Below are 13,868 nucleotides of genomic sequence, written 5' to 3' on the forward strand. Positions count from 1 at the left end.
TTTTGTGGCATCTTCAAGGACTTTATTAGAACATTTCGAACTTTGGAGCAAATTTTGCAACAGCCTGCCTTTCAAAAAAAATTTTTGCGCACTTGAATTGACTGGTCACTTTGTAGATGCAAGTCTGCTACAGAAGCCCCCTAAAAGTTTCGGTTGCGCTTCATCCTCAGACATTTTCCAGGAAAATTGCCCCATTTCTCCTGCAAATAAAATTGCTCTTATTCTACTGGTTTTGACGATTTTTGCAAACAAATCTCGTACATAAGTCGACGTACTAATAGCACGTGTTGCCCGCATCAAAAGCGAAAAGAATAGCTACAATACGGCAGGACGTTTCAGTACAAAACAATAGAGAGAATCATAACTTTGAAAGACGGTGCGGACGGAAGCGCGCTCTCTATTAAATCGAACTTTCAAGTTTATCATGCCGTTTTCTATGTAGTTTTTGCAACGTTTATGTCGAACAAATGCCATTGAAAGTGCTAGAGTGAACTTGCCAAACAATCGTTTCCAGCTTATCGTTGTGCTCCAAATGGTAAAGTTGATTTTTGCTTTTAGCTGCCGAATCAAGTGAGTTTTCACCCTTTTTGGCCTAATCTTGAAAGCATTTTATCCTGTCAATAGTTTGTGGAGCTAATTTGATTTTTTTCAGTTGAAAACTGGCTTAAAATATATCTCCGACCAGTAAGACACATAAAGAGATGTTAACTACTCAGTCACGTCCGTTTATTGGTGCTTTCAGGTCGTAAAAAGTTTCGCTGCTTTCCGTTATTTACCTCAGAAGCTCTTTTTCAAGATGAAAACTTCCAATTGTAAATAAACGTCTATTGTAGTCGCAACACATATATTTTTTCATTTTGCATCTGTGTTTAGGCAAAAAAAGTTTATAAAAATAATCTGCACATTGTTAGGAGCACTCTGCACTTTTTTACAAGGTTTCCTTAACAAAAAATTACCGTCTTCGCATCTAACATTCGAGATCAAAAGCATCAAATGGGCACGGTTTTAAATGGAAAAGCCCCTCAAAATGTATCTGTTCACTGCCTCTGAATGCAAGACTAATATTTTCTGGAATATCTTTTCTTCAATTTTTTTGCCTTTTGTTTTCATGTTGGCGCGAAGCAACGGCCTTTGAAACCATTATTCGCGGAAACAAGATATAAAGAAAGCGAATTTGCATGCGATGTTTTTAAAGTTTTCAATTCGACTTCTGGATTAAATAATACCGTTGGAAATGGCGTATTTTTATTAAAGCGACCGCTTTTTTTCGAAGGATTACTTGACGGAATGTTTTTTTTCTGTTTCGTTAATTTAATCAAGGGCTTGTTTTGTGTGGTTAATTTCAGTCATTTGAGATCAGATGTAACGGATGTTCCGTTTGCAATAAAAAATGTAGTTTGAAAAAATTAAGCATTTTTTTTAATTTAGAAAGTTGTCCCAAAGTCGAAAATAATCTACGCTTAGAAAGACGCAAATATATTTTTTATTTCTACAGACTTAAAGATTTCAACATGCAAAAAACGTAATATATTTATGGACATCACTAAGGCCTTTGATAGTGTTTGATAGAATGGAGTATTATTTAAACTTTGCAACACAAAAGTTCCAACACTAAATTACTTACTGTGAACCGCAAGAAACCTATTTTGGAAACACCAATCTTCTCTTTTAAGGTCACATTTAAAAACAATTAAAGGATTTAAAATAATAAAACTAAGTATGTGATTTCTTTTCCAGATAAACCTGCTTACAACGTTGGGAAACTTCATCAAAAAGAGGCAGAAATGGAGGAAACAAAGTGAACAATCATTCGCGTGGGATTATGTAAAATTTATGCCAAAATGTAACTTTACTGCTAAGTAAATAATTCCTCAGTGAACTGTTGCTATATATAAATATGAGCGGGATAAATGGAGAAACTCAAGTGCTGTATAGTTTCACGTTTGAGTTTTCCCTTGTGTGTATTCTATGTATTATGTTTGCACCTATAGATGTGCTCGGTAAGTTTAGTTTCTCGACTGTTATCGGGCATGTTTTGCATATATTTTGTGGCTGGAGACTAGTGTCCATTGAGCTGAAATCACATTTGCATTGAACATTTAGAGTTGAGTATGAAGGAAAAGGGATCCAGTAAATCAGTTTTTTTAACCGCTGTTTACAGTTGTCTTACACTGAAAAAGATGTCAGTAGGCGAGTTTATTTCCAGCGCTCCAAATTAGCTGCCGATTGATGCCAATATACATTTACTTTCTATATCTTAAATGTTTGTGGTCGATTTTTACGCGACGAGAAACAACGGTTATAAATTATGTCCCTCTAAACGAATTTGAATCGCTTTTAACCCCCATCCAATTACTCTACAACGTTTAATATAAATCAAAAACTTTCCTTTCAACGCGTTTTCTTCAATGCCCCGAACGCGACAAATTTATCACTTTTTCAAGATAATTAAAACCAAATTGTATTCAGTCGTCAGTCATTTGTTAGGTTTTTTCTTCTGGCCCGGTTTTTTCTTCTTCTGCCGAAGTATCGGATAACAAATGGATATCGAATGGTAAATCGGGTGTATAAATAATTGTTTTCGAAACATATGTTTGCATTCGAACTAGGTCGGAAAAGAATCGGGAATGGGTGCGATAAACATTTAAAGACCACCAGGATGCTTTGTTCATGACGTGTTCTTGAAGCTTAATTGAGGTACTGATTGCACATGAGCCCGAACTATGAATATCCACGTTGGAAATAACTGCTGGCTCAAACACAATGAGAAAAGTTCACTTATATGTTTCCATTTCTTCTACATGGTCCAAGATGGAAGGAAAAGAGCGGATTTTTCGGTCGATGAGTTACGAAAAAAACAACGTTTCGGAAATAATAGCTGAAAAGCATCCCAAGTAGAACAGCGTTTTGTTCGTCATCCAATGCCCAAATAATTCGCTATTTAATTCAAAATTTCGCTCAACGGTTGGCAAAAAAACACGGTTTTACGTTTAAGATGCTGATGACCCAAACTAACCCAAATGAAACTTTTAAGATGCTTCTGCAGCTCACTTGCATTTACAAAGTGACCAGCTAGTTCAGGTCTACAAATATTATTTCTTAAAATGCAGGCTTTTCCAAAAAGGCCTCTAAAAATTGTTCAAATTTGAAATGTTCTAATAAAATCTTTGACAACGGCACAAAATCGAAACTTTCGACGATTATAAATCGAACTTTTTCCTAAATATTGGTACAGTATTTAATTCTGCAACTTGGTCAGTTTTGCCTAAATTGACTGTCAAAAACGGTTTTACCAGCGAAAAAATGAAAAAGTTCTGCCTTCTAGCTGGTTACTTCAATTTTGCCCACTCTGTATAAAACAGATCCAGAAATTTTCTGTTCAACAGAATGGCTGTTCTTGGGCAGCAACAGGGCTAAATAAGAGTCGAAACGTGGTCCAAAGTAAAACAGTGTTTTTCCGTCATCCATTGACCAAATATATCACTATTTACTTTAACATTTTCGTCCAGCCGTTGGCAAAAAAACGCTGTTTTGCTTGCGCGAATGTTTCGGTAGATTTAAGTCCTGATGATGGTTGAACGCGTCGCAAACCATTTGCAAATCTTTGATCAAAAATCCACCATTCCAGTCACATTTTTGGCCATTAGTTTGCAAAAATACGCTGCTTTTCTTGGACGAGTTGAATAGTGAATGTTTTTTCAATGACGGGAATGGGCCCAAGAAGAAAGGCGCATTTTCCGCAAAACATTGACCGAAAAAGGCGGGTCAAAAAGTGGATCTAGTGGTCGATGGTTGTTTAGCTTAGTTAGGTTTTAGGTTTTTAAAAAAGCGCTACTTTTCTCTGACTAACTCTTCGGCTTTATTTTAGTCATGATGATAGTCTGCCCGCTTTCAGTCAGCATCAGGGATAAAATATAGCGAAAAACGCCGATTTGATTTTTTATTTGATTTTCATTTGATAAAAACGTTTTTCAAATATGCGCCATGTAAACTGGGGGACGCAAGCAACAAAACTTTTTACAAGCAAAATTTTACAAAAAAAATGCATCCGCACTTAGACTTAATTTCCAAATGTAGCAATTTGTTTTGTATACAATTTACATTTTATTACATTTTCAAATCCTGAACAGACAACACGAGAATGCGCCGAGGAGTGCAGCTCATAAAAGCCATAAACCACGGAAACCTAGAAGGAAATTTAATAAAGAAATATTAAACAGACACTTAGCTCTAATATATTCAGGAAAGCCTCATGAAGTATTATCATAAATACGATATATTTTATGGGCAAACAGGGGCGGAACAGTGCGGCATATGTAGGCAATTTTTTAAAGTTTTGCATTTTTTTTAAACTTGCAGGGGTTTGCCGAAGTAGTCGAGACCAACAAGCCTTAAGGTTTGTTGGTCTCAAGAAGAAAAAAATAATAGTTTTCGTGCACCTTTTGAGAATAGCTAAAATTCCAAGAATTCCATTCTGATAATAGTAACGAATTTAAAGCTATAAAAATCGTAGAGGCATTTACGGTGGATATTTTTAGAAAATTCAATAAGCTCCTCAATGTCAGGAATGCCAAATAGGCACTTATTAAACGAAAACAAACTGACGGTTTGCCGGATGCAATCACCGTTTCGTTCAGTTGCAACCTATTTCGGGTTTACTTTAGTCGTTTTCACATCGATTCGGTTGCTTGAAATCTCGATAAATCGAGACAACTGAAAAAAACCACAGTTTTTACTTTTGCTCAAAGTTACCCGATGGAATGTTTTTAGGCGTTAGCAAGATGACATGAACGAAAAAATCGAAAATTTGAATTTGAAAATTGGATCAGTTATTAATAGTCGTTTGAACCGTCCATGTAACTATTCTCTAAAAGGCTTGCTAACTGGAATAATGGAAATTATTGCACATTTTGAGCCATTTTAACTGTCGTTTGTTGAGGGATCTTAATCGTTAAGAGGCGAAATTTGCCTTGTTACCGCTGCCAACACTTTATACATACACGAAATGAAGAATAAAGAACTTTTTTAGTGTAAAGTTTTCACTGCTTTGGCTTCAAAATAGCGCATTTCAATTTCAAGATTTTAAAATTTCTTCTCCCTAGCAAGATTGAGCGCTTTGCAGCATTAATTTCATTTATGAAAATTAATGCAAAAATGCAAATCGAAAAAATTTTCGATATGAACCATTGCTTAAATTCCATGCTTTTTGTTGCCGCCTCATTTCAAAACAATTATGAGCCAAAACCTTAATACCTATTTAAAACAAATTTTCTGAACCGGTTAATTTTATGACCAATTTGTGCGCTCAAACCCCTCAATTTCACATAATTACATGATCATTTGGCACGCATACAAGTCCGATAAAACCATCCACTGCCGTGGATTGATCGAAAAACCCATCTGCTTTTTGCTATTAAAATTTAGGGACTGTTGTCTAGTAATTTACATTTATGGCCCCAGTTTTTTCACTTCTCCTGTCTAGTCCCAGCAATGTCTTTCAATCACTCTGACTAAGGTTGATCAAGGTAATTAATTTCAGAAATGGTAAGTCCTGTATAAACCACTCAATTGCTAATAAGGCTTGTCAATAGAGTACGTTCGAACCAGACTACACTTTGAGTGAAAATGAGGCTCTTTCCCACTTACCCGCTATTAAGGTGAACATAGACAAAGTATCAGCTGAGATTGGTTCTCTAGTCCTCTATTCTGTAGTGGATAGCTATTTAATTATTTTATTCAGTCAGGTTGTCTAGTGAATGTGAGGAAATTTATCGTTTAAGATCAGAAAATTCCTTGTTTTCGATCTTAAACGATAAATTTCGATGGTTTTCATAAGATCTCTCTTAAAAAGAGGTTCATTTTTACTAGCTGCAAAAAACACCAAAGAGAAAGTTGCTATCAAATGTGCTCTTTGAACGGAACATTTTCGCGTGCCTGAACTCTAGCGCGACTTCAGAAAATCTCCTTGCATAGAAATAATCCTATCTGATTCATAATTCAAGATGTTTTTCCAAAGCTCTCACTTAAAAAGAGGTTTATTTTAATTGGCTTCAGAAAACATTGCGAATATAAAATGTGCTCTTTAATATGAACATATCCTCTGCCCTGAACTCTAATGCAACTTGAAAAAATCTCCTCTGTTGTACTGGGGCTGTAGTTTTAATAGGGAATTCAAATAATTTTTTTCGGAAATTTAATTCGATTAGAGGATGAGTTGCCCGTTTTGAAATACGAGTTAATTCCTGGAGGGTGTTAAATCAAGCTGTCAAAACGTTTGAAAGCATCATTAATAAAAACCATCTGGTCTAGTTAAAGGTATTTAAATAGGAAGTTTTTTATGGGAGTTTGCGTGTCAGGTAAATAATATTTATCGATCCGATCTGGGCTAAGGGCCGGCCGTTTTTTCATGTAGGCCGCTCATCAATATGATAATTGAGTGAGTGAAGAAAAGAAAGCATTAGATTGCTAACGATACTTCAGCGGAAAGTTTAGTTGAAAGATAAAAACCTGCTGGGGGATTCGTATATATTAAAACAGCATCTTTTGTGTATAGTTTTCGTTGCTAAATTCTATGAAAGGTAAGCCTGTTCGGAGGATTAGACTGAGTCCACACGCGAATATAAATTAGTACTTGCATCCACCCTTGCCATACGTTAAAGCCGTTAAAACTCTCCAAAAGCTGAGTTTAAGCTGTGCAGCTTAAATTGCTGAATAAACATATTTCACGTTTTGCTTCATTGTTATTCCGGTGTTCGGTTGCGTAAAATAATCCTGGCCTAACGATGGTTATTGATATTTTTCTCAACCATCCAGTTTCCCACTCATTAGACTAGAACTGACTAGATAATGAGCCGAAGTGCCTTAAATGATTATTCAACGAATCTGTCACATAAATTCAGTTATACGTTCGTTGAAAAGGAATTTAAAAAGCATCAGGCGTAATAAAATTAAAAGTTCTTTCCGGCCGAATGGGCCTAAAGAATTGAGGAAAATATTAACAACAGCTCAATTAACGAGCACCATCAGCCTTGATAAGCCGAGGCAATTAGTCAACGTATAAATAGACCCAATTTTATTTTTGACTTTTCTTTCAGTTCAAATCGATTGCGATGTCATTATTGTTAATTCCTTCGGAAAATTTATCGTTTTTCTATCTGCAGATTATTGTCATTTTCTCGGTTTTTATATCAGCAAGATTGATTTGAAGATAACTGAAAAAAGCGAAAATAAAAAATTAAAACAAAAGTTTTGTGGTTGGAGAAGAACAGGTTTCTACCGCAAGAAATTCGACGTTCTTTTTTTTTTAAGTTTAAACAATTCAAGTTTTACCCATTTGAAAACAACTTAAATTCAAACTTCGGCGGCTTTTGAAACAGTTAACCGAATTCGAATCAGCTTGAGGCAAAAAGGCAATAAGGAGTGAACATGGATTTAGAAAATGGAAGCAAAACAGCGGAACAGACCAAAAAAAAAAACGTTTAAGCGGAAATCCAAATGATCGACTAACTATTCACAATTTACAACATTTTTACACTTAGAACGGTTAATAGATATTATTGAGCAAAATACACTTTGGGTAGGATACTGGTTGAGACGCAAGAAAACACTTTTTGTCCAAAAATAGTGTATATTTTTGCGTTCTTTACAGTGTCGTGCCCGGAAGAATCGGCACAACTTTGTCCTCAAACTATGAAATAGAAGAGAAAGTGTTGGTTGCAAAGCTGTGGCGAAATAAGCAAACGAAGAACTAGAACAACATTTCATAGTACTTTCAATGATAGAAAAGAAAACTGACAGAAAGAAGTAAGAAGGAGCACAAAAAGTCGTTAAAACAAACAAAAATAGTAAGCAATTAATGACCAATACAGGTTTTGAGGAATTTCATCAAACAAAATCAATTCAACTAGCGACAAAGGAAAGTACGAGAAACTATTCCGAGCTGTTGATCATATTGACTAGGGCTTTGACGCAAATAAATCAGATAGGGCGTCCCAAACAGACCCACCGGAAATCAGACAATCAAGCGGCAATTCATCTTAATAAAGTAAACTAAACCTAATAAAAACCAAAGCAAGAGTGAAATAACACCCCGAGAAACATTTATTAAAATAGCCACGTCGTTGGCTTTTATGTGGTGCTTTTAAGGGTGCGAAAGGCAATAAAAGGAAATATTAAGGGTTGCATTGTGCCGCCGTGCTCCAAGGGATAAAATAAGAATATAAAGGTTCGACTTGCTGTACGTACAGTTCTAAGCCGTGTAGAATAAAATCAAATTTACATATGAAAAGGTTCCTTTAGGAGATCCTACATGGGAGGTATGTCAGAAATGTTTCATTCAGGCATTGTGAGACCCGCTGAAAAAATCCTTGTCCGAATCAGCGTTCAGAGTAATTAGCTCGGGTTGTTGCAGGAAAAAATCAGTTAATCTGCAAAATGCCCATTGAATAAATCTTGGGGCCTCGTTGCCGAAAATAAACTTAACCGAAATTTACATAGAAAAGGCAGTTTTCCTTGCGGCTGTACTGTTAGCTTTGCAGGTAGGTTTTGTTATGCGTTTTTTCGAGGGTAAAAATATCCGTTTCAGTACATCATAAACGTGCCAATTCACTGACAAAATGTCTCTTCACAGTCTTCGCGGCCGTAGTTTCATGCATTCAGCTTTGTTGATTTGACGCAAAGATGAACCAGAAAACCCCGAAAAGCTTTCCTGATTTATTTCCAACGAATCGTTTAGAAATAGCCCTGCCTTGTGAGCAATAAAACAATTCTGTAACACAACTACTACTACATACTCACGCTGTCTAGGGGATTATTCCCGAATTTTTTTGGCAATCATCCAACTATTCGAAGCGGCTGAAACTGTAATTACAGCATTGTAATATGATTTGCAAAAGGTCGCCTGCCCTGAACACTTGTTCAACCAATCAAACAGACGCGCCATGTTAATTAGCAAGAAGGAAATTAACTTTTTCCCTGTCAAAAGTTATAAATGTGTTGGCTGTGTTTAGCTACTAAGCTCATGAGCCATATCGATGGCGCTTAGATGAGATTCAGCTTTTTCAATCTTCTTTTGCAATTTTTTCAAGTGTTCAAATGTTTTTTTAGCGCCAGGAGTTGGCCAATTCTGTAATTGCGTCTACAATGATAGATTTCTTTGTAATGACCTTCAACAGATTTGGTCATGCCGAAAGTACTAGCCTTTCATTGTTCTTCATTCTGTAAATTTAATTTTTGCACATTTTATTAATATTTGCTGTTGTGTATAAAAATCTACTACTATTAATGCAGAAGCAGAGTTTTAAAATGGATTCTTATCAACATATTTTTAAACTTTTTTGATTTTCTTTTTACTTTGATTTCAGCCAGTTGTTATAAATCAAAAACATGATATTTTTGTAAATACGTTTAAAAAAAATATATATTTTTGACAGACAAACAGACATACATTCATTTTTATATATATAGAGATTATTTATTATTTTTCTACAGGCAATCACAGGAAAATGTGCGCTTAGATAATGGTTGGTTGAAAATTGCTTCATTTAGAAATTTTCACTGTTTTCATGGTCAATTTGTTGAAAATTTATTAGACCAGCAGAACATTCAACATTTTTTTCCAAATTTCTCCACTTTAATCTTTTGGTGTGATTCTAAATCTGTAACTGTATTAATTCTTAGCTTAAAAATGTATTAGTTAGAATGGGGCGTTTTACGTAAAAAAACCAAAAAAAACCTTTTTAATATGGATGAAGCAGGGATTTAAAAAAAATTGGTGCAAAAGCAGTGGCGGATCACAAAATTGCTTTCCTATCTACTCGCTTAACGATAAAGAACTAATTGGGAACATCAGCGTATTTGATGTGCTGAAATCACATTTGTGGCATTCAACGACGTTTTCATTCAATTTACTTAATTAAAGAAAAGAAAAGTAACCAAGCAAAGCAAATATACTCACATTAAACTGGTATTGAAAAAATATTCCAAATTGGTCTAAATTAAAAATTTTCGTTTGGAAATTCGTAACAAAATCGAAACAACAAAACCGAGGATTTGGGATTTAGCCCAAAGGATTTAGTATTTTCAGTCTTGTAGAATTTTTATATTCAACTTGTAATTTATTAAAAAATTATATGTAGAAGGAAATTAAAAAATGGTCTTTGTAGTTCGACTTAAAACTTCAGTAAAAATTGCCATTTTCCAGTTTTATCTTTTTAACTCACTTTCGACGAGTCATGAGGCAGTGTGATGAAAATTGTACATACATTTTCGAAATTTGTGATTAATTTAACAAGATATTACATTTTTAATAAGCATTAATGAAATATAAAAAAAATAGACCAAAACCTTGCAAAACGAAGTGCCGGATCACAAAATTTCCTTCTAGACTTTTTACTTAAAGGCAGGTACATTTGCTGATTGGATGCAACGGTGTAATTTAAAACAAACGATATATTTTAATTAAAAAGAAAACTAGTACTAAAATAGAAGACGCGGATAAAACGAATATGAATTAACAAAGAACTATCTATGGGATTGAGTCACATTAACTTCAGTCTTGTAGAATTCATCTACCTTTTATCTTCCATTCGCAATTTAATAAAAAGTATGCAAACAATGTCTTGATACAATAGAGAAAATGGTATTCATTCTGAAAGAAAAACGTTTCAGTAAGAAGAGCGTGATGAAGTATTTTATTAACTTTTGCAGAATTTATAAGCGGCTTTGTTTCGAAGCGCTAAAACTCACATTTTTAAGAGGAGCAATATTCCTATTGAAACTTTCAAGCAAAACAAGTTCGGAATTGGACCTTTTTCGTTGAAAATTCGTGGCAAAATCCAGGTAAAAATATTGAAAGTGAATATATTAAAATCGTTTAATTAATTCCCTTAATTCTAAAATAGCCGCCCTTCAACAGCTTGAAATCCCCCAACTGATTGCCCACCTTTGACGACCGTGGTTATCAATTACCACTTAATAGCGCCCTGAAAACGATTCCTGCTTTTAATAAAGTATTAAAAATTCCGTTTAAATCATAATTGATATTCCGATGATAAAAATTTCGTATTAAAACCGTCCGCAGTTCGTCGGCCGCTCAAATTTTAGTCACCCTAAATAAATTTCATTATTTATGCCTAATATATTAAGGATACCGGAGCTAATTTTATGCAAAAATTAACGTCTGGAAGTTTCCCTTTCGGAATTATTCTCGAAAATTTTTCGGCTGCTTTGCATTCTCCCTTGCCGGGGATTAATTTTAATTTACTACGGTTAATAATATGTTTTAAATTAACGATCTACTGCGCCCTTTTCAGTCTCATAATGTGATTATTAAATTAATTTTTATTAACATTTTCTAATTTGCTTAAGTGTGAATTTTATGCAGGAGCAGCTCTAAAGCAAGATGCAAACCAAACTACCTCATCGCCTTCTTCAGTGTTTTTCGCTGATAATTCCCGAAGAAACATTGAAGCCATTGAAGGCCAAACCGTCGTCATTCCATGTACAGTTCGAAACTTAGATCGAGGAAAAGTGGTAAACATCAGCAAAAATTAGCGCTTTGAGTAGTTTTCATGCTTGTTTTCAGGTTTCCTGGATTAGGACCAAAGATATTCTCATTCTCACTTCAGGCCCTCATACATTTGCCAGCGACTTTCGGTTTGAGGTGATCCATTCTGAGAAAAATGTTGAGTTTTGGGGTTTGCGGATCCGAGGCGTTAAAGAGGACGATGCAGGGCAGTATGAGTGCCAAGTGAACAGCGAACCCAAAATGAGTCTAGCCTATCAGCTAACAGTTTCTGGTAAGAAGGAGTGACTGAAAAATTGATTTTCCAAACCATAGTCTATTGCGGTTTTTCTGCACTAAGTTCAAGAAGAATTGACCGATTAATCACAAGGAAACTTGTAAGCAAAACTTCTTCAAACAATCCCTTTCGTCCGCCTTTTCAATATATCAAAGGTGACTTTTTGAATTATAAGGGTAGAAACTAACAGGCGAAACGGCACTCGAGGGGAATTTGACGATTAAATTGGACATATCTACGGAGGGTTTTCTCGATCTAATTATTGAAAAACTAATTGGGTTTTTTTTCGTCGACGGTCCCAGTCGATAAAAACACGGAAATTCGGCTAGAAGTAATTAAATGTGAACGATAAGTTTTAGTGGACTTTGAGCCAAAGTTTCAGTGATGAGCGCAAGCACGCAAGTTGCGCACTTGTTCAAGAAGAGGATTTTTTCCCATTAGGCTTATTGTTGGGGGTTGCGAAAAAATCGCCGGATTTCGAATCAGGCATTAAACCGGTTATTACGGCAATTGAAAAATCCATTCACCATCAGATGAGGTGCTAACTTCAAACTGTAAATATTTTCGCAGAGTAAAGCTATAAGAGAAAACATAAATGAGGATTTAAGTAGTTTCGACTGCAAACAAGCGTTCGGTTTTATTGCCATTTTATCGAATATAAGTGTTTATTTGAAAGCTATTCGAATGATCAATAAAACGCTGTATATCGGAAATAGGTCAGGTGAGGACGGTTTTCAACGACTTTTTTGTTTTTGTGTTTTTGATTTTTTTTGATTTTAGGGAGTCTTTGAAAAAATTGGAGATTTTATTGGATTTTTTAGCATTAGGAGAAGCCGAGGATAGTTCAAAATGGTTGGGTTTTGCCAAAGTCCAGGAACCAAAAGAAGCATACGTCCAACATGCGTCTGCTTTTTCCATCAGTTGCGAAATATTCCCGATGTTCACCAGAAATGTTAATATGGATGTTTGGTGGCTGCACGATGATACCCAAATTTCGTCAGATGTAACTTAAAAAAAAAACCATTAAACTTTCCATAAGCCTGATTTTTTGCACTTTCCAGACCAAAGAGTCCAGGATTTCAATAAAGACGTCGTTCAACAAGGAAAACAACATCATTCACAGCATTCTAAGCTTCGATTATGTAACGTGGCAGGATTTTGGCCTTTACACCTGTCTTCAGCCCTCTGTACGGAAGGATAGCTTGAAGCTGGTTATAGTTGAAGGTGAGTCCAGTGGGTTGAAATTAGTTTGTTTTTAATCTCGGTTATTTCCAGCTGAATCATCTGAAGCGATGCAAAGGGATTTTCCATCGCCGTCCAGTTCAAGCCCAAAATTTAGCGGCATTTTGCCATTTAATGTCGTTTATCTTTTACTTGTAAACATGTACCTAAGATTAGCAGACTGATGTAGAGCTAAGCAGATTGAATGTAAATACAATTTAAATAAATTATTAATTTGCTCTTTGAGGTTGATTTTTTTCCCAGTCAGTTGCAGAAAAAAATATTTCTAGGAACATTGATGCGATTTGCCGAAAGTTCTGCTGAGTGTCGCATTACCTAAATAAAACTGGGGTCACCAGCAGATTTTATTTGCTGCATCTTAGTTTTGAATTGCGTAAATTTCAATTCATTGACCCCAACAGCAAGAAAAATGTTGGCTTTTATCTTCACCTTTTTCAGTTTGTTTTTTTTTCGATAGTTGTTACTTGTATTTTGGCAAATTGGCACGAGCAAACACGACCCTAAGCTAATAACTGGCAGTGCATTCGACAGCAAAATTTGCATTATCGGGGCAAATTGTCAATTTGGGACATGGGCAATGCCATTAGGATTTGATTGTTAGATAAAATACATCGAATGACTGTTTATTTTAGCAATAGTCGCCGGGATTTGCCCAATTGGTATACATTTTATTGGCTGGCGTTCAATGGACTCTTAAATAAACGCACAATTTGTCTGTTGCTCACTAATCCACAGGTTTATTTGCCTAATCACTGCCGCATTACGAGCTAATTTGAAGCAAAAAACCTCCCTTGAAACTAATACTTGCCATTACATTCATTGACC

General features: G+C 35.3%; 1 protein-coding gene and 1 long non-coding RNA gene across 4 annotated transcripts; one reads left to right on the forward strand and one right to left on the reverse strand.

Moving 5' to 3' along the window:
• Positions 1 to 1,758, reverse strand: LOC125505160. The gene is made up of 2 exons (XR_007281965.1): positions 1,625 to 1,758; positions 1 to 200 (listed from the first exon to the last, which is right to left on the reverse strand). It is a non-coding gene; the product is annotated as an uncharacterized LOC125505160 (long non-coding RNA).
• On the forward strand, positions 307 to 13,261 carry LOC109546953. 3 transcript variants are annotated; one of them, XM_019918140.2, is made up of 7 exons: positions 307 to 570; positions 1,738 to 2,000; positions 11,384 to 11,529; positions 11,585 to 11,798; positions 12,623 to 12,804; positions 12,863 to 13,025; positions 13,077 to 13,261. In XM_019918140.2, the coding sequence occupies exons 2-7, from the start codon at positions 1,898 to 1,900 to the stop codon at positions 13,205 to 13,207; spliced, it is 939 nt and encodes a 312-aa protein (XP_019773699.2). In that variant the 5' UTR covers positions 307 to 570; positions 1,738 to 1,897; the 3' UTR covers positions 13,208 to 13,261. The 3 variants fall into 3 exon arrangements, with proteins under 3 accessions (XP_019773699.2, XP_019773698.2, XP_019773697.2); XM_019918139.2 differs by having other exon boundaries at positions 316 to 535; positions 11,384 to 11,532; XM_019918138.2 differs by having other exon boundaries at positions 317 to 570; positions 11,384 to 11,532.
• Positions 13,262 to 13,868: the final 607 nt, after the last annotated feature.

The sequence above is a fragment of the Dendroctonus ponderosae genome, unplaced genomic scaffold (genome assembly GCF_020466585.1).
Source record: "Dendroctonus ponderosae isolate FM_Combo_2020 unplaced genomic scaffold, Dpon_F_20191213v2 Dpon_F_20191213_7, whole genome shotgun sequence".
In the NCBI taxonomy this organism is placed as follows: domain Eukaryota; kingdom Metazoa; phylum Arthropoda; class Insecta; order Coleoptera; family Curculionidae; genus Dendroctonus; species Dendroctonus ponderosae.

Bases quoted from the DNA above. Each gene is read 5' to 3' on its own strand.
- LOC109546953 (XM_019918139.2), top strand. From the start codon at position 1,898: ATGAGCGGGATAAATGGAGAAACTCAAGTGCTGTATAGTTTCACGTTT. The intron at 2,001-11,383 runs GTAAGTTTAGTT...AATTTTATGCAG, and splicing joins TGCACCTATAGATGTGCTCG to GAGCAGCTCTAAAGCAAGAT. The intron at 11,533-11,584 runs GTAAACATCAGC...GCTTGTTTTCAG, and splicing joins ACTTAGATCGAGGAAAAGTG to GTTTCCTGGATTAGGACCAA.